Here is a 15,277-nt window from a genome sequence, read left to right as displayed (position 1 = left end):
CACACAACAACAGCAAAGGGTCCCATATGAGGTGGCTACAAAGAGAAAAGTACTTTCAGAGCAGGTGTAGTGAGTTAAACCTTTGTCACACCTATTTCTCACACATGTAAGTCAGTCAATTTAGACTTACCGTCTAAATTTAAGCTTAATCCAATTATCTGTATTTAAAGAGAAATAAACCATTCCATCCAAGGAATTGAGGAGCCAGGCAAATTCCTCCCTTTGGTTTCCCTATAAAATATTGTAGAATTGAATTCCACTTAGCTGGCAAAGACAAGTCACACCCTTCATTTCCTTTCCCATGAATCAGCCAGTTTTCTGTTTCATAAGACCAGGCATTTGTTTGGCATCCCTAAATAGCCAGTACTAAGTGAGTTTGTCTTCTTCTCACAGGAAGAGCCTGCCTCTCAATCCACTACAGGTAAGGCATTTAATTTGATTAATTTTCTTAGTAGTATGATGGTTTTACATCAACCCATCTACAGCCTTTTAGAGTTCCTGCATTTAAACCAGGGAATGAATGCATTTTGGGGACAGCTGGCTGGGGTCAAAGTGAAATCTATAGCTATGAAATTATGCTGGGTTTGGAAAAAGCACATGACTTGGAGGGTTCCTGCGTTTTAATTTTCTCTCTGGCACTTATTAGTATGACCGTGAACAGGTTACTCTCTCCCTCTGGAAAAGCTCATTTAACTTATTTATTAAAAAAAAAAAACAGGAATGAAAATATTTGCTTTACATATTGTTCATGGCTACTGAGAAGAAAGAATTTTGTACATTAAAGCCCTATGCAATTGGAAAGTTATTATAGAGGGAAAATATGATATAACAGAAAGTGTATAAGACTTGAGTCAAAGGGATCTGGGTTTGATTCTGAACTAAGTGATACAGTGGATAAAACGCTGGGCCTGGAGTCAGGAAGACTCGCCTTGAAGAGTTCAAATCTGGCCTCAGACACTTACTAGCTGGGCAAGTCACGTAACTTTCTTTGTCTCAATTCTTTAATCTATAAAATGAGCTGGGGAAGGAAATGGCAAACTACTCCAGTATCTTTGCCAAGAAAATCCCAAATGGGATCATGAAAAGTTGGACAGGACTGAAAAACTCTCAACAATAAGGAAAATCTGATGATTAGCAGCAATGTCAACTAATTGACGACAAGTTACATAATCCCTGTAACTCTCACTTTCCTCATCTGCAAAATGGGCATTAAAATGGCAACATTGTACAGTAGGAAGAGACCTGGATTTGAAGTCCAAGCACTTGGGTTCTAGTTCTGGCTCTGATACTTATTCTTTGTCTTTGGGCAAGTCTCTTTCCTTCTTCAGTTCTTAGAATCCTCATGTATAAAATGAAGGGCTTAGAAAAGATGACTCCCATGATTCAGTCTTACAACTGCCTATTTCACAGAGTTGTGATGAAGAGTCTCTGCAAACTTGAGCATTCTATATAAATGTGAGTTATTACAACAAAACAAAGCTAACAATTGCCACCATGTGAGGTATCCTCTGGTATCTCTCTCCCCCCACCTTTTGTATGTTATCTTCCCTCCTTAGATTATAAACTCCTTGAGGGCAGGGATTGTCTTTCTTTTTCTTATTTGTCTGCCTAGCACTTAGCACAGTGCCTGGCACATAGTAAGTACTTAATAAATGTTTATCTTATAGTATCATAAATAATTATTCACAAATATGTAAAGGATATGAGATTTCAGCAATGGACGGAACTGCTGGTGTGGGCTGCTCCCCAGGTATGCTCAGCTCTGACTTAGTAGATAAATTCTAAGGAGTTGCCTGAAGTCCATAAAGATTAAATGACTTGCCAGGGTCACAGAGTAAATGAGTTCCTTAGGCAGGAAATGAATCTGAGTTTTCCTGAATCCAGCAACTATGGCAGGCTGCCTCTAACTAGCCATATTACAACAAACATAGGCTACCCTTTTCTTTCCCATCTGGATGACTTGCACAAGCCTAAGTAGGGCAAATATGCCAGGACCCAAAGGACCTGTGATTTCCTTAAGCAGGGAAACTCCTAGAGTTGAACCTTCTTTCACCAAAGCAGATTTCAATAGTCTATTATAGACTCCTAGATTTAGAGCTGGAAAGGACCTCAAAAGCCATCTACCCTGACCCTTTCACTTTATAGATGAGGAAATTGAGGTCGAGGTAGGGTAAGGGACTTGTCTAAGTTCACGTAGTAAATATCAGAGGCAATATTTGAACGTAGGGCTCCTTCCATTGTACCAGACTGATTCCACTTAATAGTTCTTAGGGAGTTACCTGAGGCATACAAAGATTGAATGACTTGCCCAGGATTGTGGAGGGCATTCTTGATGAAAATACAGAGAGAGAAGACTATTTTTTTTTAAATAAGTCTATCTTCATCTTAACTATGCTAACTCTACGAAGTGAATTAATTTATTATTGTTACCAAAATAATCTTAAATGCATTTTAATTTTAAAAATATCAATAAACATGTTACAGGATCATAGACTTAAAGCTAAAAGAAACTCTATAGGTTATCTAATTCTAAATTTACAGATATGGAAATTGAAGCTCACAGGGGTTAAATGACTGCCCAAAGCCACATAGGTACCAAGTGACAGAGCTAGGATTTGAACCTGTATCCATTGATTCCAAATCCAGTGCCTTTTTCTCTGTACCACACTCATGTATCACACATATAATGTTTCCAGTACCTTGGATAAGCATTGGTTGAGTTAGGTAAGAGGAGAAAGGGAGGAGGCTGGATTACATATGGGGAAATGTGCAGCATTTTTAATGACCCCAGGCTTCTCCCTGGAACCAAAAATCTCATGTTTTTAACACCGCTGTTCATCATTAGAGACACTGTTGCCTAGTGGATAGATTGTTCATCATCAGAGATAGTGTTAAATAGTGGGTAGAGTTCTGGGGAGGTCTGGGTTAATATTCACCTCTGACACTTCCTGGTTTTACAACCGTGGACCAGTCATTTTACCTTCATAAGCTACAGACAACTTTCTAGGACTTTTCTACTAAGTTCAGAGTTGGGTTGTAATTGCCTCAGTGGAGGGAGTTCCCACATGAGAAGTTCTCCAAACTGATGAAATCATCCCAGTTCCACATTTGTTTTCTTCTGGTAATACCACATGTCTGTGAATCATGAAATATCACAGTTCTATACATTCAGTCACCCAGAGGGCAATGGATAGGCATATTGTTGTAAGGATCAAATGAGATAATAATTGTAAAGCGATTAGTACAGCTCCTGGTGCATAGTAAGCATTATATAAATGTTCACTATCATCATTATCATTATTATTATTAAATTATGGGCATTAATTGGTGGTGGCATATTACAAGTGGTTTATTACACAAAGCAATGAAAAATATATCATCGGGGAATGAATGACCAGAAAAGAAGTTGGGCCAATCATGGAGTGAGAATAATATATAACTATGGATAACCGTTATGCTCCATTTATGTTCACACAATGTCAAGAGATGAAGCCTTACTATCCCTGTGACCTCCCAGACACTCCCTTCTCTGTCCATGGCTTCCCTACATGTATTGTCTCCCCATTAGAATACTAGTAATAATAATGATGATGGTGACAGCCAGTATTCATGTAGCACTTTCATGTTTGCAAAGGGTTTTACAAATATTATTTCCTTTTATCCCCACAACAACCTTGGGAGGTAGATGTTATTATTAATCTCATTTTATACATGAGGACAGTGAGGCAAACAGATGTTAAGTGACTTGCCCAATCTCACACAGCCAGTAAGTGTCTAAGACTGAATGTGAATTTGGTCTTCCTTCCAGATCCAATGCTATCCACTGAAACATCTAGCTACACTATAACTGTAACCTCCTTGAGGATGGGAAATGTCTCACCTTTCTACTTACATCGTCAGCACTGAGTATCATGCCTACCACATAGAAAGTAGTTAAATGCTTTTTATTCATTTATCAAGAAGAAGGCCCGAAGTGTGTTGAGTGGACCCTCTAAATATTAGTTATAAATGAGGGAGGGGATGGTGGGCAATGCTTAAACCTCACTATCAGCGGAATTGGTTTAAAGAGAGAATATATATATATACATACATACATACTCAGTTGGGTATAGAAATCTATCTTACTCAGTAGGGAAATAGGAGGGGAATAGGAAAAGGTATAGGAAACGGGTTGATAAAAGGGAGAGCAGATTAAAGGAAGCAGTGGTCAGAAGCAAAACAGAGTTTCAAGGAAGGACAGGAGAAAAAGAGAGAGAGAAGAATAAACAGAAGAAAATAGGATGGAGGGAAATACACAGTTAGTAATCATAACTGTGAATGTGAAAGAGATGAGTTTACCCATACACTTGCGTTTACAAGTGGATAACAGAATGGGTTAGAAACCAGAATCCAACAATATGTTGCTTCCAAGAGATGCACTTTAAACAGAAAGATACATACAAAGGATTGGAGCAGAATCTATTATGCTTCAGCTGAAGTAAAAAAACAAAAGGCAGAGGTAGCAATCATGATCTCAGACAAAGCAAAAGTAAAAATATACCTAATTAAAAGAGATAATCAGGGAAATTATACTTTGATAAAAGGTGCCATAGACAACAGAGCAATATAAAAAAAATTTTTTTACAGTAAGTTTCTCTGATAAAAGCCTTATTTCTCAAATATATAGGGAACTTAGTCAAATTCATTAAAATAAGGGCCATTCCCTAATTGATAAATGTTCAAAGGATATGAACAGGCAGTTTTCAGAAAAAGAAATCAATGCTGTCTCTGGTCATGTGAAAAAATGCTCTAAATCATTATTGGTTAGAGAAATGCAAATTAAAACAACAAATTAAAACCACCTCACACCTATTGGAAATGACAAATGCTGAAGGGGATGAGGGAAAATAGGTCCCCTAATGAACTGTTGGTCGAATTGTGAACTGGTCCAGCCATTCTGGAGAACAAATTGGAACTATGCCTGAAGGGCTATAAAACAGTGGATGGATACCCTTTGACCCAGCAATACCATTACTAGGTCTGTACCCCAAAGATATAAAAGGAAAAGGATCTATTTGTACAAAAATATTTATAGCAGCTCTTTTTCTGTGGCAAAGAACTGGAAATTGAAGGGATGCTTATCAATTGGGGAATGGCTGAACAAGTTTTGGCATATGATTGTGATGGAATACTATTGTCCCATAAGAAATTACAAGGGAGATGGTTTCAGAAAAAAAATATGGCAAGACCTATATGAATTAATGCAAAGTGAAATGAGAAGAACCAGGAGATCATTGTGTATAGCAATGTTATAATGATGACCAACTATGAAATTCTTGGCTATTCTGATCGATACAATGATCCAAGGCAGTTCCAAAGGATGCCTGATTAAAAAAAAATTCTATCCATCTCCAGAGATAGAACTGATGAACTCTGTATGCAAACTGAAGTATACTTTTCTCACTTCATTTCTTTTTTTCTTTTTTTGCGATATGGCTAATATGAAAATATATTTTTCATAATTTCGCATGTATAGTTACCTTCTTGCCTTCTCTGTGGGTGAGGAAGGATGGGAGGGAGAGAATTTGGAACTCAAAATTTAAAAAGAAAATAATTTTTTTGCTTTTTTTTAAATTTTGCTTTTTGTTGAGGCAATCAGGGTTAAGTGAGTTGCTCAGGGTCACATAGCTAGTAAGTGTGAAGTATCTGAGTCTGTATTTGAACTCAGGTCCTCCTGACTCCAAGGCTGGAGCTCTATCTACTGCACCACCTCGCTGCCCCAAAAGAAAAGAATATTAAAAATAAATGAAAATAAATTAATTATTGGAAAGAAAGGAAGAAAGAAACAAAGAAAGAAGGAAGGGAAGGAAGAAAGAAAGAGAGAGAGAGAAAAGAAAGAAGGAAGGTAGGAAGGAAGGAAGGAAGGAAGAAAGAAACCACAGGGCGGGGTATCTAAAGATCTGAGTCCCAGCTAAGCCACTGAGTTGCATAACTTTGGGCAGGTCACAAAATTACCTCTAAGGTCAACTCCAGCTGTGATAGCCTATTAGTACAAATAGCACTTTATTTTTTTTTTCAAATAGCACTTTAAAGGTTAAAAAAGTACTTTTCTCGTAGCAACCTCTGGACATTGGCATGACAGTCATTATACCTCTCATTTCCAAGATGAAGAATCAGAGATTTGGAGAAGTTAAATAACTTGTCTAGGGTCACACAGTAATAAGTGTTGAAGCTAGGTCATGAACCAGTTTATAACTCTAGATCCAAGGCTCTGTCCATGATCCCATGCTACCCTGAGTACATATTGTGTTCAAGTCACTGAATACATTCTGGATACAATCTGGATACAATTCCAATATCTAACTAAAATAAACTAGGATTTTTTTGCTCCTCAGGAATCCAGAGATAGTGGTATTATTGAATTCAGAACTGAAAGAGTGCTTAGAGTTCATCTAGCCTATTCAGGGCTGGGCTTAACTCAGTCTGGTCTGCTAATTCAAGATCATGATTGGAATGAAATGATGTATTTCTAGACCATATAATGGTTAACAAAAAGAAGTTAATAATAACATGGAAAGGATATTCAACAAAGATGTGATAGTGATAAGGTCTTAATAAGGAGTCTCTCTCTCTCTTTCTCCCTCTCTCTGTCTCTGTCTCTCTCTCATCTCATACAGATCCCCTCATCCTGACATTGGTCATGATGGTATGCTTGGTCACAAGGGTGTGTTGACTCACGTAGTGGCAGAGAATTTGTCAAGTCCAAATAGCTTAAATTCTTTGTGGGCTTTTTATGCCTTAGGTGATTGGGAAGCTACATCAGTGGTTAGAGCCTTAGTCCCCTGGACCAATTAAGCCATAAGGCCAGTTTCTAGGCTTTTCTAGCGTAGGCTATGTGAAAGTGATGTTACTCATATCACATAGTCCCTCGCACTTGGCTTATAGAGGAGGATAACCTGTATAAGGTACATAGAATTTAAGTGATTTAGCCAGGGTCACACATCTAGTAGGTAAAATTTGAGAATCAAAATAGATCTTTTGACTCCAGAGTCACTGTGTTTTTCATTGCAAAAGTGAGGAAGAAATATTTTTTCTTTAAAAAAAAATGTCTAATTCTGCTAAATTTCCCCTTAGTTCCATTTCCTCCCTTATCTGTCTGTCCTTCATTAGGAAAATCAGGAGAGGGGAAGAACGTGGGACGTGTTTTAATAAGCTATTAAGAATGGGAGGCCAGGAAATTATTAATCCTAGGGGAATGTTTATGTCCTGGGAGGGGAAACGTTGGCCTCACCCCAATATCCTTCCTTCTATTGTTGAGTAGGCTGATTACCTGGATATAAACATTGTGAGAAAAGATATGAAAAATAAACATTTGTCAGAGCATGTGTTTTTAGAATTTGACCCATCATTGTAGTGAAACTCTTCTTATTAGGAATAAAATATTTCTACAAACGTATATGATATGCTATCTTTCAATGCTGTATTCCATGCTCAAATGCTTCCTTTAAATTGTTCCTCTCACAAAACTTCTTTCAAAGATTATAATAGCAAGAGTAATAATAATAATAATAATAATCATTTACTTAGTGCTTCAAAGTTTGCAAAGTGCTTTATGGTTTTGTTAATTTAATTAATTTGCTAATTTAATTTGCTAATATAATGAATAATAATGATAATCCTTGACATTTATATAGCTCATAGTTTGCAAAGTGATTTCTATAACATTATCTCATTTGATCCACACACAAAAAACACAACCTGTTATATAAGTTCGTGCAAGGATTATTATCGCCATCTTTTGGATAAGGAAACTGACCCTCACAAAAGCGAGTGCCCAACTGAAGTCATTACACTAGTAAGTAGTGGAGCTGTAATGGTCCTAAAAGCATTCTAGAAGTGTGTAGAAAACTATGAAAAAGTCTCACCTACAAGAAATGAAAGCAAATACAATTTGGTATTCTAAGAATATGTGAAAGATGGAGTATCAATGTAAGGAGAAAGTGCTAAATCAATAAGGGGCAAGAAAAGGGATAAGGAAATTAATATGTTGCCAAGGAATAACCAGGAAGGATTCTCACAGTGGGATTCAATATTCTTAGGATCTTATTAATAGATACATTTTTTCACACATAATTTGATTCAGAAACTTTCTGTGGCTTCCTATTGCATACCAAATAGACTTCAAACTCCTCTACTGCTTTTCAAGACTCTCCTCAATCTGGCATCACCCTTCCTTTCTAGCTTTGCCTCATGATATTATGCTCCCTTAAGTGTACTCTGTGCTCTAATCCAACTGGACTTCTCTCTGACTCCTGAAACTTCCTATCCCTGGGAATGTCTTTGCTCTTGTCTAACCCAGTGCTTGGAATGGCCTCCTATTGCCTCTTCATCTGTTAAATTCCTAAGCTCAATGAAGGAAATCTTCTTTGATACCTCTGCTGAAATAATTTCTGCCCTCCTTTCCATGTAGCACCTTGGTTTGCCCTCCATGATACACTAGTCATGTAATATTGTATGTAAATTATCTATTTTTGCATCTTAACTCTTTATTACACTATAAGCTTCATGACGTGTAGGACCATGATTTATGTAAGTTTCATATCTCTCTCATCTGCTTGCAGTGTTCTCAATGCAAAAATATTTGTTTTAATAAGTGATTAAGTTAAATGGTTAGGGCAGCTAGATGGCACAGTGGATAGAGTGCTGGGCCTGGAGTCAGGAAAACTTCCTGAGTTCAAATCTGGCCTCAGACACTAACTAGCTGTGTGACCCTGGGCAAGTTACTTAACCCATTTGCTTGAGTTTCCTCACATATAAAATGAGCTGGAGAAGGAAATGGCAAACTGATGTGGTTTAGGGGTTCAGGGGTGCTGGGACCCCAAAATCACAACATGTGTGTCCTGCCCAAAAGAATTCAACCCAAGCCTTCTTTTGGCCAAAGACAAGGTTTATTAGAACATCCATTATATTGGACAGACTCTTAAGGAGTCTGAACATTAGTACGCTATTGGTTTATTGACTAGATTATAAGAATCTAAGCAGTGGCTAGATTTTAGGAATCTGAGCAGTGGCTAGATTATAAGAATCTAAGCAGTGGCTAGATTGTAAAGAATCCAAGCAGTGGCTAAATTTTAAGAATCTCAGCATTGGCTAGATTATAAGAATCCCAGCATCTTAATAGAGACAAGATGGACCTTATATACAGAAAGACTGTGGGAGGGATCTAGGAGTGTATCTGAATGGGAGTGGCCAGTAAGCTGGGGTGAACAGAACTCCTAGGACCTGGACAATGGAGCCTACCTAGGGTTAAGTGTGGGAAATGGCCAGGGACCATAGGGAGATAAGACAATGGAGGGGAGATTGGGTGTAGCCACAATGAAAGGCCAGTTGATGGGATTATAGCCTCAGGGGAAGGCCAGAGATTTGGCCATGTGGGAAAGTCCAGGGTTTTTCCTTTTCCTTTCTTCATCAAAACCATTTTAGTATCTTTGTCAAGAAACCCAAATGTGGTAATGAAGAGTCAGATGTGACTGAAATTACTGACTAACAAGAACAATAAAGTTAAATGGTTAGTAATTTCTTAAATATCAACAACTACCAAGAAAGAACTCTAATTTTCCTTTCCCCCCCAAGAACTATAGTCAAGAAATTTGACATCATTTTACAGCTTTTAAACTTCAAAGAGACCAGAACATCTTAGACTAAGGATGAAGCATCTAAATGGAAAGCAGAAAAACAAATCAAGCCAAAAAAGGAAGAAAACTTCCCAGAAACCAGGTAAGGATGGTTCATTTTCCAAATCAACATTTTTATCTTACCTGTTATCAGAATATTTATCATCTTTTGTTCATAATAAGAAAAATGATTGGTTTTTTTATATTAATAACCAAGTTTATATATGGGACCCAAAGATCCTTTTTTTTTTTTTTTTTTTGCTTTCTCATTCAAAGCCCAGTCTCTCAAGGACATTTCTGACCTTGCACCAAAACTCACCCCACCCAGACCATCTTATCTAGGTGGAATTCTTATCGTAGCCCCACCACTGTTCAACTTAAGTAGGACTGGCTGGAGAAGATTCTTTTGTTATAGATTGCTGGAGGCAGAATGATCTGGGAGTGCTGACAAGATCAAAGTCACAGCTCCCCCCCCCCCCCCCCCCCCCGCCCCCAACCCCAGTCCCTCATTAGAACAACCCCACCTCTATTATAATATTCATTCTTCATTAATTGCTAACCAATCAAGGATACCCCCTTTTCCAAAGTTATTTAAGCATTCATTCAGTGACCTCCATGCAGGGTCTTTGGTTATAAGAAAGCCCACTGACCTCAATTTATTATTTGTTAGCCTAATTAATAAAGTGATTACTAATTAACTATTAAATAAAAATAATTAATTATTAAATTATTGATAAATAATCAATTATTAAGAAATAATCTTTATAACAACTTAATAATATTAATAAATAATAAAAATTGATAAAAATAATTAATAATTAAATTATTATTGATTACTACCCAGAAAGTCTATCTCTCAGACTTTTCATTTGTCTCAATATAAATGCCACTGTTACTCAAAGGAGACATGACTACAATACCTAGAATGGACAAGGAACCCATGGTTATGTGTGATGTAACAACTGTTGGCTTTGAGTTGATTGTGTCAAGTCAAATTTGGATTCTTTGGAAGCATTCAGTATTTCATAGATGCCACCTTTTCCATGAAGTCTTCCATAATCCCTTAAACTAAAAGTGATCTTTCCTTTCATAGCACTTTACTAGTACATCTATTTTGCATTAACTCCTTCTACTTCATTTTATATTTATTTGAATGTCACTTCCTCTACTAGACTATGAACTCCTTCAGAGAAAGGGACCAAGGCATTTATCTTTGTATCTCACTTCTCCTTGCCCATATATATAGTAAGAAATCAATACACATTTGTCAAATTTCTATTTGAATTTGAATTGGGTAATTCAATTCCACTAATAATCTCTAAACCTGAGTAGACATTCATTGGAAATGTCCCCTAACCAAATTGTTCTTTTATGAAAATAATATGCTAATAATTATTTTGAAAATAACATGTTAATAAATAGCTAAACCGAATCAGCTACCTAATGGAATGAATGATGGTCTTAGAGTCAGGAAAGACCCAGGTTTGAATTCTGCCCCCTCACATTTTGAATCTTAGATATAGAAATGGGGAAGGGAAATTAGGGATCATTAAGCCCAACCCCCCCCCCCATTTTATAGATAAAGAAACTGAGACTCAGAGAGGGGAAATGACTTAATCAAAGTTCACAAAAATGAGTATCCGACCTGAAATTCAAACTTAGGCCATCACACCTCATTCCACTAAAATGCACTGCCTCTAGCTATGTGACCATTAGAAAGTCACTCACTCTCTCTTAATTTTCCTCATTTATAAAACTGGGCATAATAATAGCATCTGGATTTACCCTACAGGTTTGTTGTGATATTCAAATGTAATAATGTGGTTACAATGTCTTATAAACCTTAATGTGTTATATAAATGGAAGTATAATAATTAGTAATAATTATTACTGGTGATAATAATTATACTTAATAATCTTCCTACTTCTTTCTAACCTTGTTGTAGATAGATGTCTCATTGAGCAGTTAAAAGGCCTGGATAATACAGAAATACATCAGTCTCTTGGTAACAGAGAGTTGGCTAAATAATGAAGAAGTCTATAGATCTCAAACTTGAAGGGTTTAGAACCAGTTGAAGTATTAAAAAAACACACAAAAAAGAAAAAAAGTAGCATCTGTAACTCTGACCAATTTGTTATTTAGTTGTGTCAACCATGTGTGACTCTTCATGATCCCATTTGGGGTTTTCTTGGCAGAATACTGGAATGGTTTGCCATTTCCTTCTCCAGCCTCATTTTAGAAATGAGGAAACTGAGGCAAACAGGGTTATGTAACTTGCCCATGGTCACATAACTAGTAAGTGTCTAAGGCCACTCAAGATGAATCTTCCTGACTCCACGCCCACCTCTCTATCCACTGTGCCACCTAGCTACCCTGTAATTCTGCTCTATAGTGACCACTTTATAGGACTGGGTTTTTTGGTCCTGGTACCTTATAGGACCACTGAAAATCAGTATTTTTTTTTCCTAATAAGTCAATTGAGTTGATGATGAGCAGAAGAGCTAGAGGGAGTTATCTAGATGAGCAAGGAGAATAGGGAGAGATTCCCCATAGATGAAACATTGTCAGGAGACTTCAGGTGATTGGAGAGAAAGGAACAAAGACAAAGAGCTGAAATGCAGAGTAGAGTTCTTATTGCTTGTGATGTAGCTGAGAACATCTGAGATTTGAAGTCAGAAAACCTGGGTTTGAATCCTGCTTCTGACACCCATTAGCTGTATGAGTATGAGCAAGTCAGTCAACCTATGAAAGCCTTGGTGTCCTCATCTGAAAAATGGAGGTGCTGCCACTATTGACCTCAAGGAGTGCCTATGGGGAAAGCACTTTGTGAATCTCACTATGCAATTGTGAATTAATGTTATTGTAACTCCACTTTGCTCTGTCCATATTCATAATACTAATGAATACTTACGTAACACTTGATACTTTCAAGTTTTGAAAGCCTGACATAAGATTGAATTGCAAAACTCTATAGCCTGAAATTTTTCTAGAAAGAACAATTCTTGCAGCATAAGACTCTTGAGAAGTTAGTGCCTCTAAGAAATTAACATAGAAATTCAATTACAAACTAAGGTTATCACAAGAAAATTTCAATGTGACAAAAAGTCCCTAGCATCTCATAATGGACCAGTTTTTTAAGTGTTGCTCAAGAGGAGTACATTTAAGCATCCTTGTATTGAATGCATATTTGGCTTACGAAATCAATTGAATGACCTTTTTGGAAACTTGGTCAAGTAAGTCTCATCATAAAGTGAGATGACAAGTTTCTAATGCTTTCAGTCACTTCTTAGCTAATTTTGGATCTATCATGTATACCTGGAAACTACAATCTAATTAGCCCTTTTATTTGGTTTCTTGATGTCAGTAAGTCCAAATGCAGCCCAGGAGAAGAGAGGACCTGAGTGTTAATATCTAAAATTCCATTTAAAGCATAAGTACATTTGGGGTTTCCCCCCATACCTTTCTAGAAAATGTTAGAGTATATAAGTGAGTCTATGAATGAATTCTTGTTGGAAGCACCTGAACAAAAGTTTAAACATTACACTTCATTGAAGAGAGTAGTTGACATAATTAGTCAGAAAACACTATAGTGTAGTGCAAAAAGGATGTAGAAATGTCAAGAATGACAATGATTGAACATATGGGGTGAAGAAGAGTTAGCAATAGAGAATAATGTCAAGGTTATGAGCCTGGGAGACTGAAAGGATGATAGTGCCTTCAATGGAAGGATAAAAATGGAAATAGGGAAGCTTGGAGAAGGAAAAGATAATAAATTCATATGCCTTGTTTGTCTGTCCATTGGTCATAGTATGATCAGCCTAAGTTCAGAGAGGATCATTACCAAAGAGTGGGCTATGAAAGGATAAACTTTTGGGCCAGAGAAATTCACAAAGACCATCTGCTGAGACATGGGGAAGAGGATGGTTGAGGAATTAGAGCTAATCTGTGTCAAAGAAGTATTCACTTTAGCAAAGCAGTGAATTGTAGAACTATTAAGTATTGAGGATCAGTGGCTTCTGCAGAAGTCCTCTGTACTACATAGGCAGTCCTTTAACATTGCCATCTTCTTCCACCTTTCCAAAAGCAATGATAGTATTGATTTGATTGCTTTTCCTAAAACGAAAGGTAAAAATGATGGAGGAGAAAGAGGGCAGAGAATACGTATATGGTGGAAGGTCAAATAACAAGATGCCAAAGCTTGAAGATGTAGGTTGAACTCTAATTCTGTTTCTTATTCCTATGTGTGACTGTGGACAAGTAATATGTAATATGGAGAATTGAACCAGTTGACCTCTATGGTCTTTTCCAGCTTTAAATGCTATGATCCCTATGAACTTAAGGCTGAGAGACATTGTCTGACTTGCCCGTGATCAAATAGCTAGTTAGTCACAAAGCTGGAGGTAGAACTCAAGTTTGTCATCCATTGCTCCTTTCACTCCATCCGATGAGGTCAGAGTGAGAGCACCAATAATGCAACTCCAATAATGATATTCCCAGGTACAAGTAATGGAACTCCTCATTCACATAAGAGAAGATACTTCTCTATCACTGCATGAGAGTATCTCTCAATATCAGTAATTCTGTAGTTCAAGTCAAGTCTATAAGAATTTTATTAAGTGCCTTCTCTGAGATAGTCACTCTGCTGAACACTAGGGATACAAAGAAAAGGAGGTAGGGGAGGACCTGCCCCTGAAGAACCCACAGTCTAACAGGGAAGAAAAATGCAAACTATGTGCAAACAAGATACATACAGGCTAAATTGGACATAATCTGAGAGGGAAGGCATTAAGGTTAGGGAGGACCAGGAAAAGTCCTTTGATCTGAGGAACAAAGAGCAGCTGCCTCCAGACTGAAAATTCCTTGCATATGGGAGTCGCAGGAAGTCATTGTGGGACAAGGGAAAGAGTTTTGGACTTGGAGTCAGAGACCTGGCTTCAAATCCTGGCTCTGTCACTTATTACATGTGGGACTTTAGTTGAATCATCTAACTGCTCAGGGGCTCAGTTTCTTTGTCTATAAAGTGAGAAGATTGAACTAGCTAGCTTCTCAGATCCTTTGCAATGGTAAATCTATGATCCTATCCATAATACATTGAAACCTGTGTATTTATGCAGGTCAAGCTATCAAGATTTTAAGACTTGCCTATTTCAACCTTAGTGGAGTGGGTTCATTTCTATCATAGAACAAGTAAAAATGTTATGCAGGCCAATAGAGTGATGATAACAATAGTTCACATTTTGCTAGCACTTTAAGGTTTACAAAGCACTTTCTTTATAACCCCATGAAATAGATTGGACAAGTATTTTAGTCACCATTTTTCAGATGAGGAAACTGAGAAGTATAGAGGTAAAACAACTTGTCCAAGGTCACATAGCTAGTGTATAGTAGAACTAAAATATGAACACAGTTCTTCTGCCCCCTGGGCCACCATGCCAATGTTAGAGTTTATTTGGCCATCAGAGTTCTCTTCAGTGTGGGAAAAAGTGATTATCCTTTTGGCATCTACTTTCTTGGTCAAGGGAAATACACTCACTAATTTGCAAAATGATTACAGGAGAATGAATGGGTATGGGAAAAGGGTTGTTTGCTACTGAGTAATAATAAATACTGTCTCTCACCATGA

The 15,277-nt window shown here is 37.2% G+C and overlaps 1 protein-coding gene across 7 annotated transcripts in view; it reads left to right on the top strand.

Annotated features, from left to right (window-relative positions):
- LOC114043904 (interleukin-33-like) overlaps positions 1 to 15,277 on the top strand; it is a 51,468-nt gene that overhangs the window by 18,461 nt on the left and 17,730 nt on the right. For 3 of the 7 annotated variants that reach the window (XM_027863143.1, XM_027863142.1, XM_027863144.1), the window contains 2 exons: positions 394 to 421; positions 9,647 to 9,756. In XM_027863143.1, the coding sequence (XP_027718944.1) occupies positions 9,687 to 9,756 (70 nt within the window). In that variant the 5' untranslated portion in view covers positions 394 to 421; positions 9,647 to 9,686. Of the gene's footprint in view, positions 1 to 350; positions 422 to 9,612; positions 9,757 to 15,277 lie in introns of those variants that run through there. The other 4 variants (XM_027863145.1, XM_027863147.1, XM_027863146.1 and 1 more) reach the window with 3 other exon arrangements.

This window comes from Vombatus ursinus, unplaced genomic scaffold (assembly GCF_900497805.2).
Source record: "Vombatus ursinus unplaced genomic scaffold, bare-nosed wombat genome assembly UNPS02014770.1, whole genome shotgun sequence".
NCBI lineage: Eukaryota > Metazoa > Chordata > Mammalia > Diprotodontia > Vombatidae > Vombatus > Vombatus ursinus.
This window is presented reverse-complemented; position numbering and strand designations above follow the sequence as displayed.